The 12,766-nt window shown below is 41.7% G+C and overlaps 1 protein-coding gene across 2 annotated transcripts in view; it reads left to right on the top strand.

Moving 5' to 3' along the window:
• The window catches only part of EGFLAM (EGF like, fibronectin type III and laminin G domains), a 197,907-nt gene that overhangs the window by 136,352 nt on the left and 48,789 nt on the right, over positions 1-12,766 (top strand). For both annotated transcript variants that reach the window (XM_070743426.1, XM_070743425.1), the window contains exons 10-13: positions 250-350; positions 3,396-3,496; positions 6,994-7,138; positions 9,645-9,834. In XM_070743426.1, coding sequence (XP_070599527.1) covers positions 250-350; positions 3,396-3,496; positions 6,994-7,138; positions 9,645-9,834 — 537 coding nt within the window. The remainder of the gene's footprint in view (positions 1-249; positions 351-3,395; positions 3,497-6,993; positions 7,139-9,644; positions 9,835-12,766) is intronic.

Genomic DNA, 12,766 nt, shown 5'->3' with positions numbered 1-12,766 from the left:
GGATCCGTTCAATTTTATCAATATCTTTTTGTAGGTGAGGTCTCCAGAACTGAACACAATATTCCAAATGTGGTCTCACCAGCGCTCTATACAGCGGGATCACAATCTCCCTCTTCCTGCTTGTTATACTTCTAGCTATGCAGCCAAGCATTCTACTTGATTTCCCTACTGCCTGACCGCTCTGTTTAAAAACAATTCTATTATTTGATGCTTAAGCTGCTAAGCAACATTTCTGTTATTGACTTTCAGATATTAATATTCAGTATCCTCAATTCTTTGGATATTCCTATGTCTCCTTTGAGCCTCTTAAGAATTCCTATCAGACATTCCAAATTACTGTTGAATTTATGGTAAGTATATGCAGTCTTGAAGTAAAAAAGGCTTTGTTAAAACCTATGCAACATTTGAACCAACAGATAAATGAGTCAAAGAAAATCTGTTAATACATTTAGAAAGAAAAGAAAACGTGAGCATCTTGCAGAATACCTCTGTGCCATTCTGTACGAGAGCAACTTAAAATAGTGTATTTGATATGCAGAATGTACCAGAGTTTGAATAGAATCAACAAGAGTTAGTTAAATCAGAACATAATTTTACAAAGAAATTGAAAAGCCCATTTGAGTTTTCCACTTGGCACAATATATCACTGGCTCTTTTAACACTGGAATGGAAATTGGTCAAAACCATTAAATATAATTTAAAAAATCAAGATAGCCGTCAAGATGATATGACTGAAATTCATCTGTTTTTGTGTCAAATTTAAAAATAGGTAGAGCTTCAACTATGTCATTGTGGCCTCCTTTTTGCATTGTATCCTGTGAATGCTCTTGGCCAAATTGCTCACAAAATCCCATGAATTTTTTTTTTCAAATGAATGTATCACACTAATATGAATCTATATGGAAGAAAGTTCCATTGATTTGATCCTGTGAATATGTTAATTTGGTGGCATTTGGTGGCGTCCTCCTCGATCCACAGCTCACATTAGAGAAACATCTTTCAGCTGTGGCAAGGGGGACGTTTGCCCAGGTTCGCCTGGTGCACCAGTTGCGGCCCTATTTGGACCGGGAGTCACTGCTCACAGTCACTCATGCCCTCATCACCTTGAGGCTCGACTACTGTAATGCTCTCTACATGGGGCTACCTTTGAAATGTGTTCAGAAACTTCAGATCGTGCAGAATGCAGCTGCGAGAGCAATCATGGGCTTCCCTAAATATGCCCATATCACACCAACACTCCGCAGTCTACATTGGTTGCCGATCAGTTTCTGTCACAATTCAAAGTGTTGGTTATGACCTATAAAGCCCTTCATGGCACTGGGCCAGATTATCTCAGGGACCGCCTTCTGCCGCACGAATCCCAGCGACCAGTTAGGTCCCACAGAGTGGGCCTTCTCCGGGTCCCGTCAACTAAACAATGTCGGTTGGTGGGGCCCAGGGGAAGAGCCTTCTCTGTGGCGACCCCGACCCTCTGGAACAGCCCTCACCCTCCTTGCCTTTCGTAAGCTCCTCAAAACCCACCTCTGCCGTCATGCATGGGAGAATTAAGATAATCTTTCCCCCTAGGCTTCTACAATTTATGCATGGTATGTTTGTATGTATGATTGGTTTTATAACAAGGGTTTTTAGCTGTTGTAGTATTGGATTTTTACATTCTGTTACTGTTGTTAGCCGCCCCGAGTCCACGGAGAAGGGCGGCATACAAATCCAATAAATAAATAAAAATAAATAAATTTGCTACACATGGCTGAAATCACTATTAAGAATCATTGATCTTTTCCATGCCTCCTAGTGACTATGTTGATTGGAGACGTTGAAAGTGACAGATTAGACATCTTCCCATAATGATATGTAATCCTATTGGACTGAGTCTGCAGAAATCAACAACATGCCACTTCCTCTCTCTCCTCCAGCTTTTTAGACTCAGTCGTAGCCTGGATCAGATGTGTTGCTAGAGTTGTCCATTCCTGGTTTTTGTTTCTACCTAAAATTGGATTGCATTTCCAAATTTGCTGTTTCTTTCCAGCATGAAGTGCTCTTTTGCCTGATACCATTGAGAGCCACTGGAGCAGTGGTTTGACTGTCGGCCGACAGATCAAACAGGCAGACAAAGCTCACGAGCTTGTCTCTGATGCGCTGACCCTTTGGCTCTAAATTGATTTACTTTTCTGCCAGGTGGCAGCATTGGCAACACCCATAAGCATAACTCTGTAGCGCTAGCCAGGGTTTAACTTATTTGCATCTCCAGCAGTGAGATGCTTGGAAGATGAGACGCCATTTTGAATTGAGCTATGGGTTGAATCATCAACCCAAACTGCACCAGAAGCCTTTATCATTAGAGCCAGAGACTTTGCTTTCTTGCTTATAAAGTCTCCTTCCTGGAATCCATAACTTTGGCCAGACGTATTTTGGAGTTGGCTGTGCTTTCCATTCGATCAGACCTTTGCATGTTTCACATTGGTTTGGGACTAGATCCTACCTTTATACCTAAAGTTAACACTTGGTTCTATAGGGCACAGGAACGAGCCCAGGCTACGTTTTGTCCTGAGCCTTCCCATCACTTAGAACATCAATGGCACACTCTGGATGTGCAGAGCTCTCTGCATCTATGTCTGCAGGACTTCTCCCATTAGATCAATTGGGACCAACAACTTGGTCATTAAATAAAGTGGTTCCTAAGTGAAATTGTGACTGCTTATTCTGATCCTCCCTCAATAATAGCAAGCAGGCAATGACAGGAGTCAAAAACTGATTCAAAAATATATCCACAAAAACTGCCACCTTTGATCTTGGGAAATGACAATCCAGACCATGAGTTTGTCTGGTTCTCTTAAAAAACCATCTATACCAGTGACCATCACTCCATCATGTTTGGTGTAGGAACTTCTGCCCCACTTCTTTTTAGGGTTTTAAATCACTACATTTAATCATAGTCCATGAGCCTAAATTCTAAAGGATCAAAGTAGAACATTTCTTTGTCTAAATTTTTCACATGATGCATAACTTTAGTCTTATTATTTTATTTGTTCAGAACTAAAGATACCCCAATACACCCCTTTAAAAGACAACTGTCCCCTTTTTCAGGTGCCTTTTTCAGTTGTGCAATACACAATGGTACCTTGGTACATGCTAATTGATTGCAGTAGTCATGACAAATTCCAAAAATGCCAAGTAACAAGCAATTTTTTTCCCATTAGGAATAATATGTTAGTCACAAGGCAACTGACACCAGCAAGTTCTAGCTTGTGTATTCAGTACCAAACAAATTCTAAGACAAAATGTTCACATCAAATTGCGTTGAGTACCAAATTTGAGTACCAAGTTTCAAAGCTGTCCAGTACCAAGGTACCAGGTACTTCTAAATGACTTTTTAGATTTTCTTTTTGCATTCCTAGGCAGAAGGAGAGGATGGTTTGCTTCTCTATTGTGGAGAGAATGAGCATGGTCGGGGTGATTTCATGTCACTGGCAATCATCAGGCAAAACGTTCAGTTCAGGTAAGCAATAAAGAAAAATAACTACATAATCTTTTACTCTTTCCAGATTGTTCACTTAAAAATAAGTGGAGATAAGCACAAGGTCAGGAGATCAGGAGACCATAACTTAGAAGTCTTCTTCCTTGTCAATCAACTCAGTGGCAGCTTCTTTTCACCTATAAAGTACTGGAATTATTACTATAGTGCTAGTTCTTATCAGGAAGTTGGACGTATTCTCTTGCTGCATTGTGCCATCAGCAAGGCAGACACTGAATCTTTCATATTGAGTCATTAATTTACATGTACCTAAAATAACCTCTAAAGCAAAACAAACAAAAAACAAATTACTCATAACAATAAGAAATTTACTATCCAAGAAAAAAATTATTTGGTAAGAAAACAAAACTGGCTACATAACTAACTTTAAAAACCGCTACAAAGCCTTATGCCACTAGATAAAGGCCAAATGTACCAATCACCATTGCAAACAGGAGGAACAACTTAAATTCACACTTCTCCCAAGCCTTCTATAATTTCATAAATGCCAAATTTTGAAAATCATCCCATCCCCAAAAGGGCCTAATGGGGAAGACTGTAATGATGAAGCTAAGGCCAACCTCTTCAATACGTTCTTCGGTTCTGTCTTTGTTGACAGCAAGAGCTGCCACTCCCCATTTTTTAGTTGTACCATAATAAATTGTTACGATTTACTACATATCGATTTTATAGTAGATAACATTGAAATTGCACTATGTAATCTAAAGCCATCTCTATCTGTTGGCTCTGATGGATTATGTGCCTACTTTTTGAAAAAGCTTGCTACTACCCTAGCTGAACCTCAATGCACAATCTATGAGGTATCCTTTAGTACCAGAACCTTGACCAACCTATGGTCATTAGCCATGGTTATACCTATCTTTAGAAAGGGAAGTCTAGTAGAAAATTACAGACCAATCTCACTGGTGTTGCATCATTTGTAAAGTTATGGAATCAATTATAAATGAATACATTGCCCTCCACTTAGAGACAGCCTGCTATCTAACAATTGGAAAAAAAATTGTCCTGTAATCTGCAACTCCTACACTGTAAAAAATGTCCTGTAATCTGGGCTCCTGCACTGGACCACACATCTTGACCAGGTTAAAGCAATAGATGCAATTGACATAGACTTCTGTAAAGCTTTTGATTCAGTGGTGCACAAGAAACTACTGTTGAAACCAGGTTCTTACAGTATTGCTGGATCCCTGCAAAAGTGGATAGCTACGTTCCTGTCCAGCAGGCAACAAATGGTCAAACTAGGGAGGGCCCAATCAAATCCGACACAGTTAATAGCAGTGTCCCCAAGGCAGTGTTTCAAGACTCACACTCTTTCTGCTTTACATCAATGAGATATGCGATCATATTAAAAGCAGCTATGTCCTCTTCACTGATTATGTAAAATTATTTAACACCACTGACAGTGCTGCTGTCCTACAAAGTAATCTTAACTATATGTCTGAATGGTTGCGCATTTGACAACTCCAAATCTCAACTAATAAATATTATGTCCTGCACAGTGGGGGGGGGGGGAATCAGAACACTAATTATAAGTTGGGTGGAAACGATCTTGTAGACAACCCTCACTTTGTCAAAGACCTAGGACAGTGAACCCTTTTTTCTTCGGGTGCCAAAAGTGTGCACGCACACACTATTGCACCTGCGCAAGTGCCCATACCCATAATTCAATGCCTGGGGAGGGTAAAAATTGCCTCCCTGTCCCTCTTGAGGCCAGAAACAGCCCATTTCCCAACTGCTGGTGGGCCTGGTAGGCCCATTTTTCACCCTCCCCAGGCTCCAGAGGCTTTCCTGGAGCATCCCTCCGAAGGCCCTCCAGAAGCCAATAGTGCCCTCCCAGAGCCTCCGAGTAAGTCAAAAATCAGCTGGCCAGCGCGCGTATTCGTGCTGGAGCTGAGCTAGAGCAATGGCTTGCGTGCCGACAGAAATGGCTGCGCATGCCACCTCTGGCACTCATGCCATACGTTCGTCATCACTGACCTAGGACTACGCATCTCAAAGAATCTAAGCCCCAGAGCTTACTGTAGCAGCATTGCCAAAAAGGCATTAAGAATTATTAACCTAATCTTGAGAAGCTTCTCCAGTAACATTGTATTTCTAACTAGGCCATACAAAACCTTTGCCAGACCAATTCTTGAATACAGGTCATCCACCTGGAATTCACACTGTATATTGAACATTAAAATGATTGTGCGGGTCCAGATGTATTTCATGAGAAGAGTACTTCTACTCACATTAGAATACCTTATGCCATCAGGCTTGAAATTCTGGGCCTGGACAATCTGGAACGGCACCGCTTGCAGTCTGATATAAGCATAGTACACACACAATTGTCTCCTAAAACATTTTACCTGTCAATGACTTCTTCAACTTTAACCACAATAATACAAACTCAAGGTAAACCACTCCAAACTCAATTGCAGACAATACAACTTCAGCAACAGAGTGGTCAATGCCTGAAATGCTCTACTGGACTCCCTTGTTACAGCCTCAAACCCTCATAGCTTCAATCTCAAACTGTCTACCATTGACCTCACCCCATTCCTGTTCTGTCAAGCTCTCTGGTAGAATCCTCCCAAAAATGCACAAATACAATTTCAGACACACACATGTTTGAAAATTCAAAACAATGTTCTTTATACCGAAAATGTGAATAAACAGAGCACTCTTTTTGTATAGCAAAGAGCACTTGTCTCCAAACAAATTGGTAATTTGTACAAGTCCCTTATCAGTTCTGTGATACTTAGTTTGCAGCTGTGAGGCAATTCACAGTCCTTCTTCTTTCACAAAGTAAAACACACTTTGCTCTGGCTTAGTTTCAAAGTGGGGAAAACTCAGCACACAAAGATCAAAGTCAGCAAAGCAGTCATGAAACACAACGATCAGATAATCCTCCACAATGGCCAACCTTCACTAATTACCACAGCCCCACCCAACCACAGGTGGCCTCATTTTCTTTGATAATAATCTCTCAGTTGTTGCTGCCTATGCATCGCTCTCCGCATGCGTGGCTGTATCATTAACTCTTGTTCTGAATCCAAGGAGGAGCTAGATAATTGATCTCCTTCTGAGCTGTCTGCCCCACTCTCCTCCTCCCTGTCACTCATGTCTTCTTGGTCGGAGGAGCCTTCATCAGAAGATTCCACCGGGGGCAAAACAGACCTGCAGCATGTGGATGTCTCCCCCACATCCACAGTCCTTGGGGCAGGAGCTGGGCCAGAGCTAACCACAACAATTCCTAAAGAGGTCTTTAAAGGGGGTGTGCATAAGCGTACTGTCCCTGTCTTACTGTCCCCATTTATCTGTACTTACTTACTTTTTTATGTTTATACCTATACATGCTATGATGTACATGTTTAACAAAATAAATAAATAAATAAATAAATAATAAATAAATTGAAGTGAAGTTTAGGAACCCAGGTATCTAGGTTTGATTATCTCACATTATCCTATACTGGTCTCAGGTTCAACTGTGGAACCGGAATTGCAACAATGACAAGCAAGGACAAAATTAAACTGGGTGGTTGGCACAGTGTGACTGTATTTAGGGATGGTGTAGATGGATGGCTTCGTTTGGATAACAGTCCACCAGTTCCTGGAAAATCTCAGGTGAGTTACTGGTGATTGTTCTGTCGGGCTCTCCGGTAGACTCCTCCCAAAAATTCACAGGTACAAATTTCAGACACACACACGTTTGAAAATTCAAAACAATGTTCTTTATAATGAAAATTCACTTAAACTAAGCCCTCTTTTGATATAGCAAAGAGCACTCGTCTCCAAACAAATTGGTAATTTGTACAAGTCCCTTATCAGTTCTGGGATACTTAGCTTGCAGCTGTGAGGCAATTCATAGTCCTCCTTCTTTCACAAAGTGAAACACACTTTGCTCTGGTTTAGTTTCAAAGCCGGGGAAAATCAGCACTTTGCTCTGGTTTAGTTTCAAAGCCGGGGAAAATCAGCACACAAAAAGTCAAAGTCAGTAAAGCAGTCATGAAACACAATCAGATAATCCTCCACAATGGCCAAACCCACAGGCTGCTATTTATAGCAGCCTCACTAATTACCACAGCCCCACCCAACCACAGGTGGCCTCATTTTCTTTGATAATAATCTCTCAGTTGTTGTTGCCTATGCATCGCTCTCCGCATGCATGGCTGTATCATTAACTCTTGTTCTGAATCCAAGGAGGAGCTAGATAATTGATCTCCGTCTGTGCTGTCTGCCACACTCTCCTCCACCCTGTCACTCATGTCTTCTTGGTCAGAGGAGCCTTCATCATCAGATTCCACTGGGGGCAAAACAGGCCTGCAGCATGTGGATGTCTCCCCCACATCCACAGTCCTTGGGGCAGGAGCTGGGCCAGAGCTAACCACAACACTTAGCATTCTATATATAATTTGTTTTGAAGTAAAAAAAACAGATTTCTCAAACTCAGGGGTAGTGAACCACTGGATGCAGTATAAGTTTCCTTAACTTCAGTTTGGAGATGCTTTAATTTTTTCTAATCCACGAGGGTCGCCCAGAAAGTAATGCACCACATTTTTTTTCTCAGCCTACAGGAATGGTACAAATACAATATACATTATTTGAATTGTCAGGTGTGTGCATGTAAATTTTGCATTTCTTCAGACAGATAGCGTAGCAGCAGGAGTGTTTTGAAAAGACGTCTGTAAGTGATGTACGTTACAAGCAGCGTGTTGTCATTGAATTTCTTACTGCGGAGAAAGAAACTGTTGGGAACATTCACAAATGTTTGTGTACAGTTTATGGAGAATCTACAGTCAACAGAAGTACGGTTAGTCGCTGGGCACAGAGGGTGAGGCCATTAGAAGAACAGAACAGAAGAATAGAGGGTGATGCCATTAGAACAAGGAGTGGTACCGAAGGGCATACATGCCCTTGTGTCTCCTGGAGCAAGGCCATAGAATGGGATGGAAATTATGTGGAAAATCAGGGAGTGTAGAAGAAACATCATTCCTTCTTGTGTGTAAGTTTCATTGTGTTCAATAAATAATTGCTGGAGAAAAAAATGTGGTGCATTACTTTCTGACTGACCCTCATACGTGTCACAGTCTATCTCTCCTCCACTAATGTTGGCTTTCTTGTAGAAATGGTATTTTCTATCTTCTCTTGATTACATGACTGTGCTGCATGACTTCTTCCTTCATTGGTTTCTTTAAGGGTATTGGTGATTTAATCCATGGAGCTCCTGGACCATGATTTCAGTATTTAGAGAGACATGGAGGAAAAGCAAGATAGAAATGTAATACAGTGGTACCTCTATGCAAGAACACCTCTACTTATGAACTTTTCTAGATAAGAACCAGGTGGTTCTCAAGAACCAGTTTCCATTTACAAACCCGGGCCTTCAAAACTTTAACCAGAAAAGGCAGGGAGAAGCCTCCGTGGGGCCTCTCTAGGAGTCTCCTCGGAGTAAACAAGGCCGGAAAAGGTGGGGAAAAGCCTCAGTGGGGCCTCTCTAGGAATCTCCTGCGAGGAAACAAGGCCAGAAAAGGTGGGGAGAAGCCTCTGTGGGGCCTCTCTAGGAATATCCTGGGAAGAAACAAGGCCGGAAAAGGCAGGAGAAGCCTCTGTGGGGCCTCTCTAGGAATATCCTGGGAGGAAACAAGGCCGGAAAAAGTGGGGAGAAGCCTCTGTGGGGGCCTCTCTAGGAATATCCTGGGAGGAAACAAGGCTGGAAAAAGTGGGGAGAAGCCTCTGTGGGGCCTCTCTAGGAATATCCTGGGAGTAAACAAGGCTGGAAAAGGCAGGGGGAAGCCTCAGTGGGGCCTCTCTAGGAATCTCCTGGGAGGAAACAAGCGGGAATTGGCGGGGAGAAGCCTCCGTGGGGCCTCTCTAGGAATCTCCTGGGAGGAAACAGGGCCTCCACCCTCCCTGTGGTTTCCCCAGTCGCATGCATTATTTGCTTTTACATTGATTCCTATGGGGAAAATGGTTTCTTCTTACAAACTTTTCTACTTAAGAACCTGGTCATGGAACGAATTAAGTTCGTAAGTAGAGGTACCACTGTAATTGAAATTAAGTGGATTCTGGATTTACTCTTTTGCCTAATTTCTCATCACTGTTTTCTTTCTTGTCTACCTTTTGCTTCTAGGGTCAATATAGCAAAATTACCTTTCGGACTCCTTTGTACCTTGGCGGTGCTCCCACGGCTTATTGGCTTGTGAAGTCAGTAGGAATCAATCATGGCTTCCAAGGTTGTGTTCAATCACTCACTATTAATGGGAAGCCCATTGACATGAGGCCCTGGCCTCTGGGAAAAAGCCTTAGTGGGGCAGATGTTGGTAAGTTCAGAATAATTACCATAAACTCATTTATCTCATACATAAATCCCAATTTACTCATTCTAATAATGTTATTTGTTTGTTTGTTGTTTGTTTGTTTGCTTGCTTGTTTGTTTGTATTTCTATGCCGCCCCTCTCCGAGGACTCGGGGCAGCTCACAACATATAAAATATACAATACATAATATAATCCAATTAACTAATCAAAAATATAGGACCCCTCCCCCCAAAAAACCCCCATAAAAAAACAATCATTCCATTCACTCCACATTCTCTCACACATTCATTGGGCCGGGGACAAAGATCTAGTGGCTCCAGGCCTGTCGGCATGAGTGTGTCTTCAGACTCTTACGGAAGGCAAGGAGGCTAGGGGCAGTACGAGCAGATTCCAGAGGGCCGGGGCCCCCACAGAGAAGGCTCTCCCCCTAGGTACCGCCAAACGACACTGTCTGGTTGACGGAACCCAGAGGAGACCAACTCTGTGGGACCTGACCGGCCGCTGGGATTCATGCGGCAGAAGGCAGTCTCGGAGGTATTCTCGTCCCCTGCCATGTAGGGCTTTATAGATCATAACCAACACTTTGAATGGGGTCTGGAAACCAATTGGCAACCAATGCTGACCACGGACTGTTGGAGAAATGTGCGAATGTCTGGGCAAGCCTGTGACTGCCCACGCAGCTGCATTTTGCACAAAATTTGTCAAACAAGTATAGGATTGTAGTTTGTATAAGCACAACATAAGTAGAGTAATGATTTTTAAAAAGACAATAGGACAGTAGGACAGAGACAGTAGGCACAACGGTGCGCTTATGCACGCCCCTTATTGCATTGACCTTGTTCTATCCTGGGCCTACGCAGATTGAAAACAATGGAGGAATCCACTCACTGATATTTTAAATCAATTTTAAATATTTTAGCAGAGAAATAACAGTTGGCTAGCATAACATGGCTGGAACTCCAAACCTCAACTGACTCCATTACAAAATGTTGAAGCTCCACCCCAAATTTCCCATGAGCCACCCTTAAATACCTATGGGGAGTGGTCAACAATCCCCTAGAGCTAACAAACTACAGACTACTTCCTTTTCCCATATAAGTATTCTTGTATTTTTCTTAGTCTTCTAAAACAGGCATCTAACAAAGGCTCATGGTCTTTATTTATTTATTTATTTATTGGATTTGTATGCCGCCCCTCTCCGGAGACTCGGGGTGGCTAACAGCGACAATAAAACAGTGTACAATAGTAATTTGGTATTAGAAATGATTAAAAATCTATTAATATAAAAACCAAACATACATACATACATACCATGCATAGAATTGTAAAGGCCTAGGGGGAAAGAGGATCTCAATTCCCCCATGCCTGGCGGCAGAGGTAGGTTTTAAGTTGTTTACAAAAGGCAAGGAGGGTGGGGGCAGTTCTAATCTCTGGGGGGAGTTGGTTCCAGAGGGCCGGGGCCGCCACAGAGAAGGCTCTTCCCCTGGGTCCCGCCAGGCGACATTGCTTAGTTGACGGGACCCAGAGAAGATCCACTCTGTGGGACCTAACTGGTCGCTGGGATTCGTGCAGCAGAAGGCAGTCCCTGAGGTAATCTGGTCCGGTGCCATGAAGGGCTTTATAGGTCTTCTTCCTCCTCCACCTCCCTAAGTCAGACCCTACTGTGATTGGCATATCTGCCACCTCTGATGGATCCCCAGGTTCATTCAAGTCTATCTCTCCCTCACTCTCACTCTCTGCATCAGCTGGCAAGACCACTGGCCTAGGGTACCAAGATGGGCCTGGTTTATCCTTATCAGAATCTAGCATTACCAGAGTTGGTCGAGGACCACTCACAACAGACCTTGTTTTATAGGTTTGTTTTAATTTATTTATTTCTTAGAGTTAGGTTCCACCTTTCTCCCATCAGTAATAAATAGTGGTGTGTGTGTGTGTGTGTAATTTCTTCCTTCACTATTTTCCACAACAATCCTGAGGTAGACCGACCCAAAAACAGTAGAGGCTTGGAAGTGTTAGGTTTCTCAGTTGCTGTTCTAACCTTGTAGAATGGACTCCCTGTATAAATTAAGACTTGCTCTAAAATTCTGGAACCTACTGGAATTTTCTATAGAGTTGGTTGATGACTTAATTGTTGTCCTTAATTTATTTCGCTTTGAATTACTTAGGTTGATTGAATTGTTAATATTATTTTATTAGGACTTTTAATTATTTTCCATTACTTTATGAATATTATGAAATTATAATATAATTTCATATTGTAATTATTTTTCCATTACTTTATGAATATTATAATCACATTTTTGTAATATTGGTTGGTTACTGATTGTTTTAATTTGGTTTACTTATATTTACCATAGGTAATTTAGTGATTAATTTGTAAACAACCCTGAGTCTGTGCTGATTTACAAGTAAAATGAATATGTCAATCAATATAATATATTGAGCTTCTATAGTTGTAGATGGACTAAACTGATATGGCAGTACTTATTAAACATTTCAACTACTAGGCTACAACTTTCTTAAATTAGATCCCAACATAATAATGTTTGGAATAGTTTAATAGGACAAGTTAGTGAATCTGTTCTAAATGTGACTGAATCTGGATCCAGCCCAGAATAATGACTTTACAATAATGAGTTTCCTTAGAAATATAATTCTGTGTTTTGTTTCTTTATTTTGTTAGCCCTAGTTTAATGACCATTCATTCAGCAACTGTTCAAATCATGGCTGCAATGAATGAATGGTAGTTATGGTCCTCCCCACTACACATTAGTCATAGCTCATGATGCAGCTAAAGCCACCTATCCTCCAAAAAAACAGATCATGTAAATAAATCTGGATGCTTTATTGAAAGAACAGGATATGGTGAAACTGGTGGAAATAGGGATGCATACAATGAGAACCAATTGAGAACCTGGAGGCATCTGTAATATGG

Source organism: Erythrolamprus reginae, chromosome 2 (assembly GCF_031021105.1).
Source record: "Erythrolamprus reginae isolate rEryReg1 chromosome 2, rEryReg1.hap1, whole genome shotgun sequence".
NCBI classification, from domain to species: domain Eukaryota; kingdom Metazoa; phylum Chordata; class Lepidosauria; order Squamata; family Dipsadidae; genus Erythrolamprus; species Erythrolamprus reginae.
Note: the sequence above shows the minus strand (reverse complement) of the source record. Positions and strands in the feature narration are given on the sequence as shown.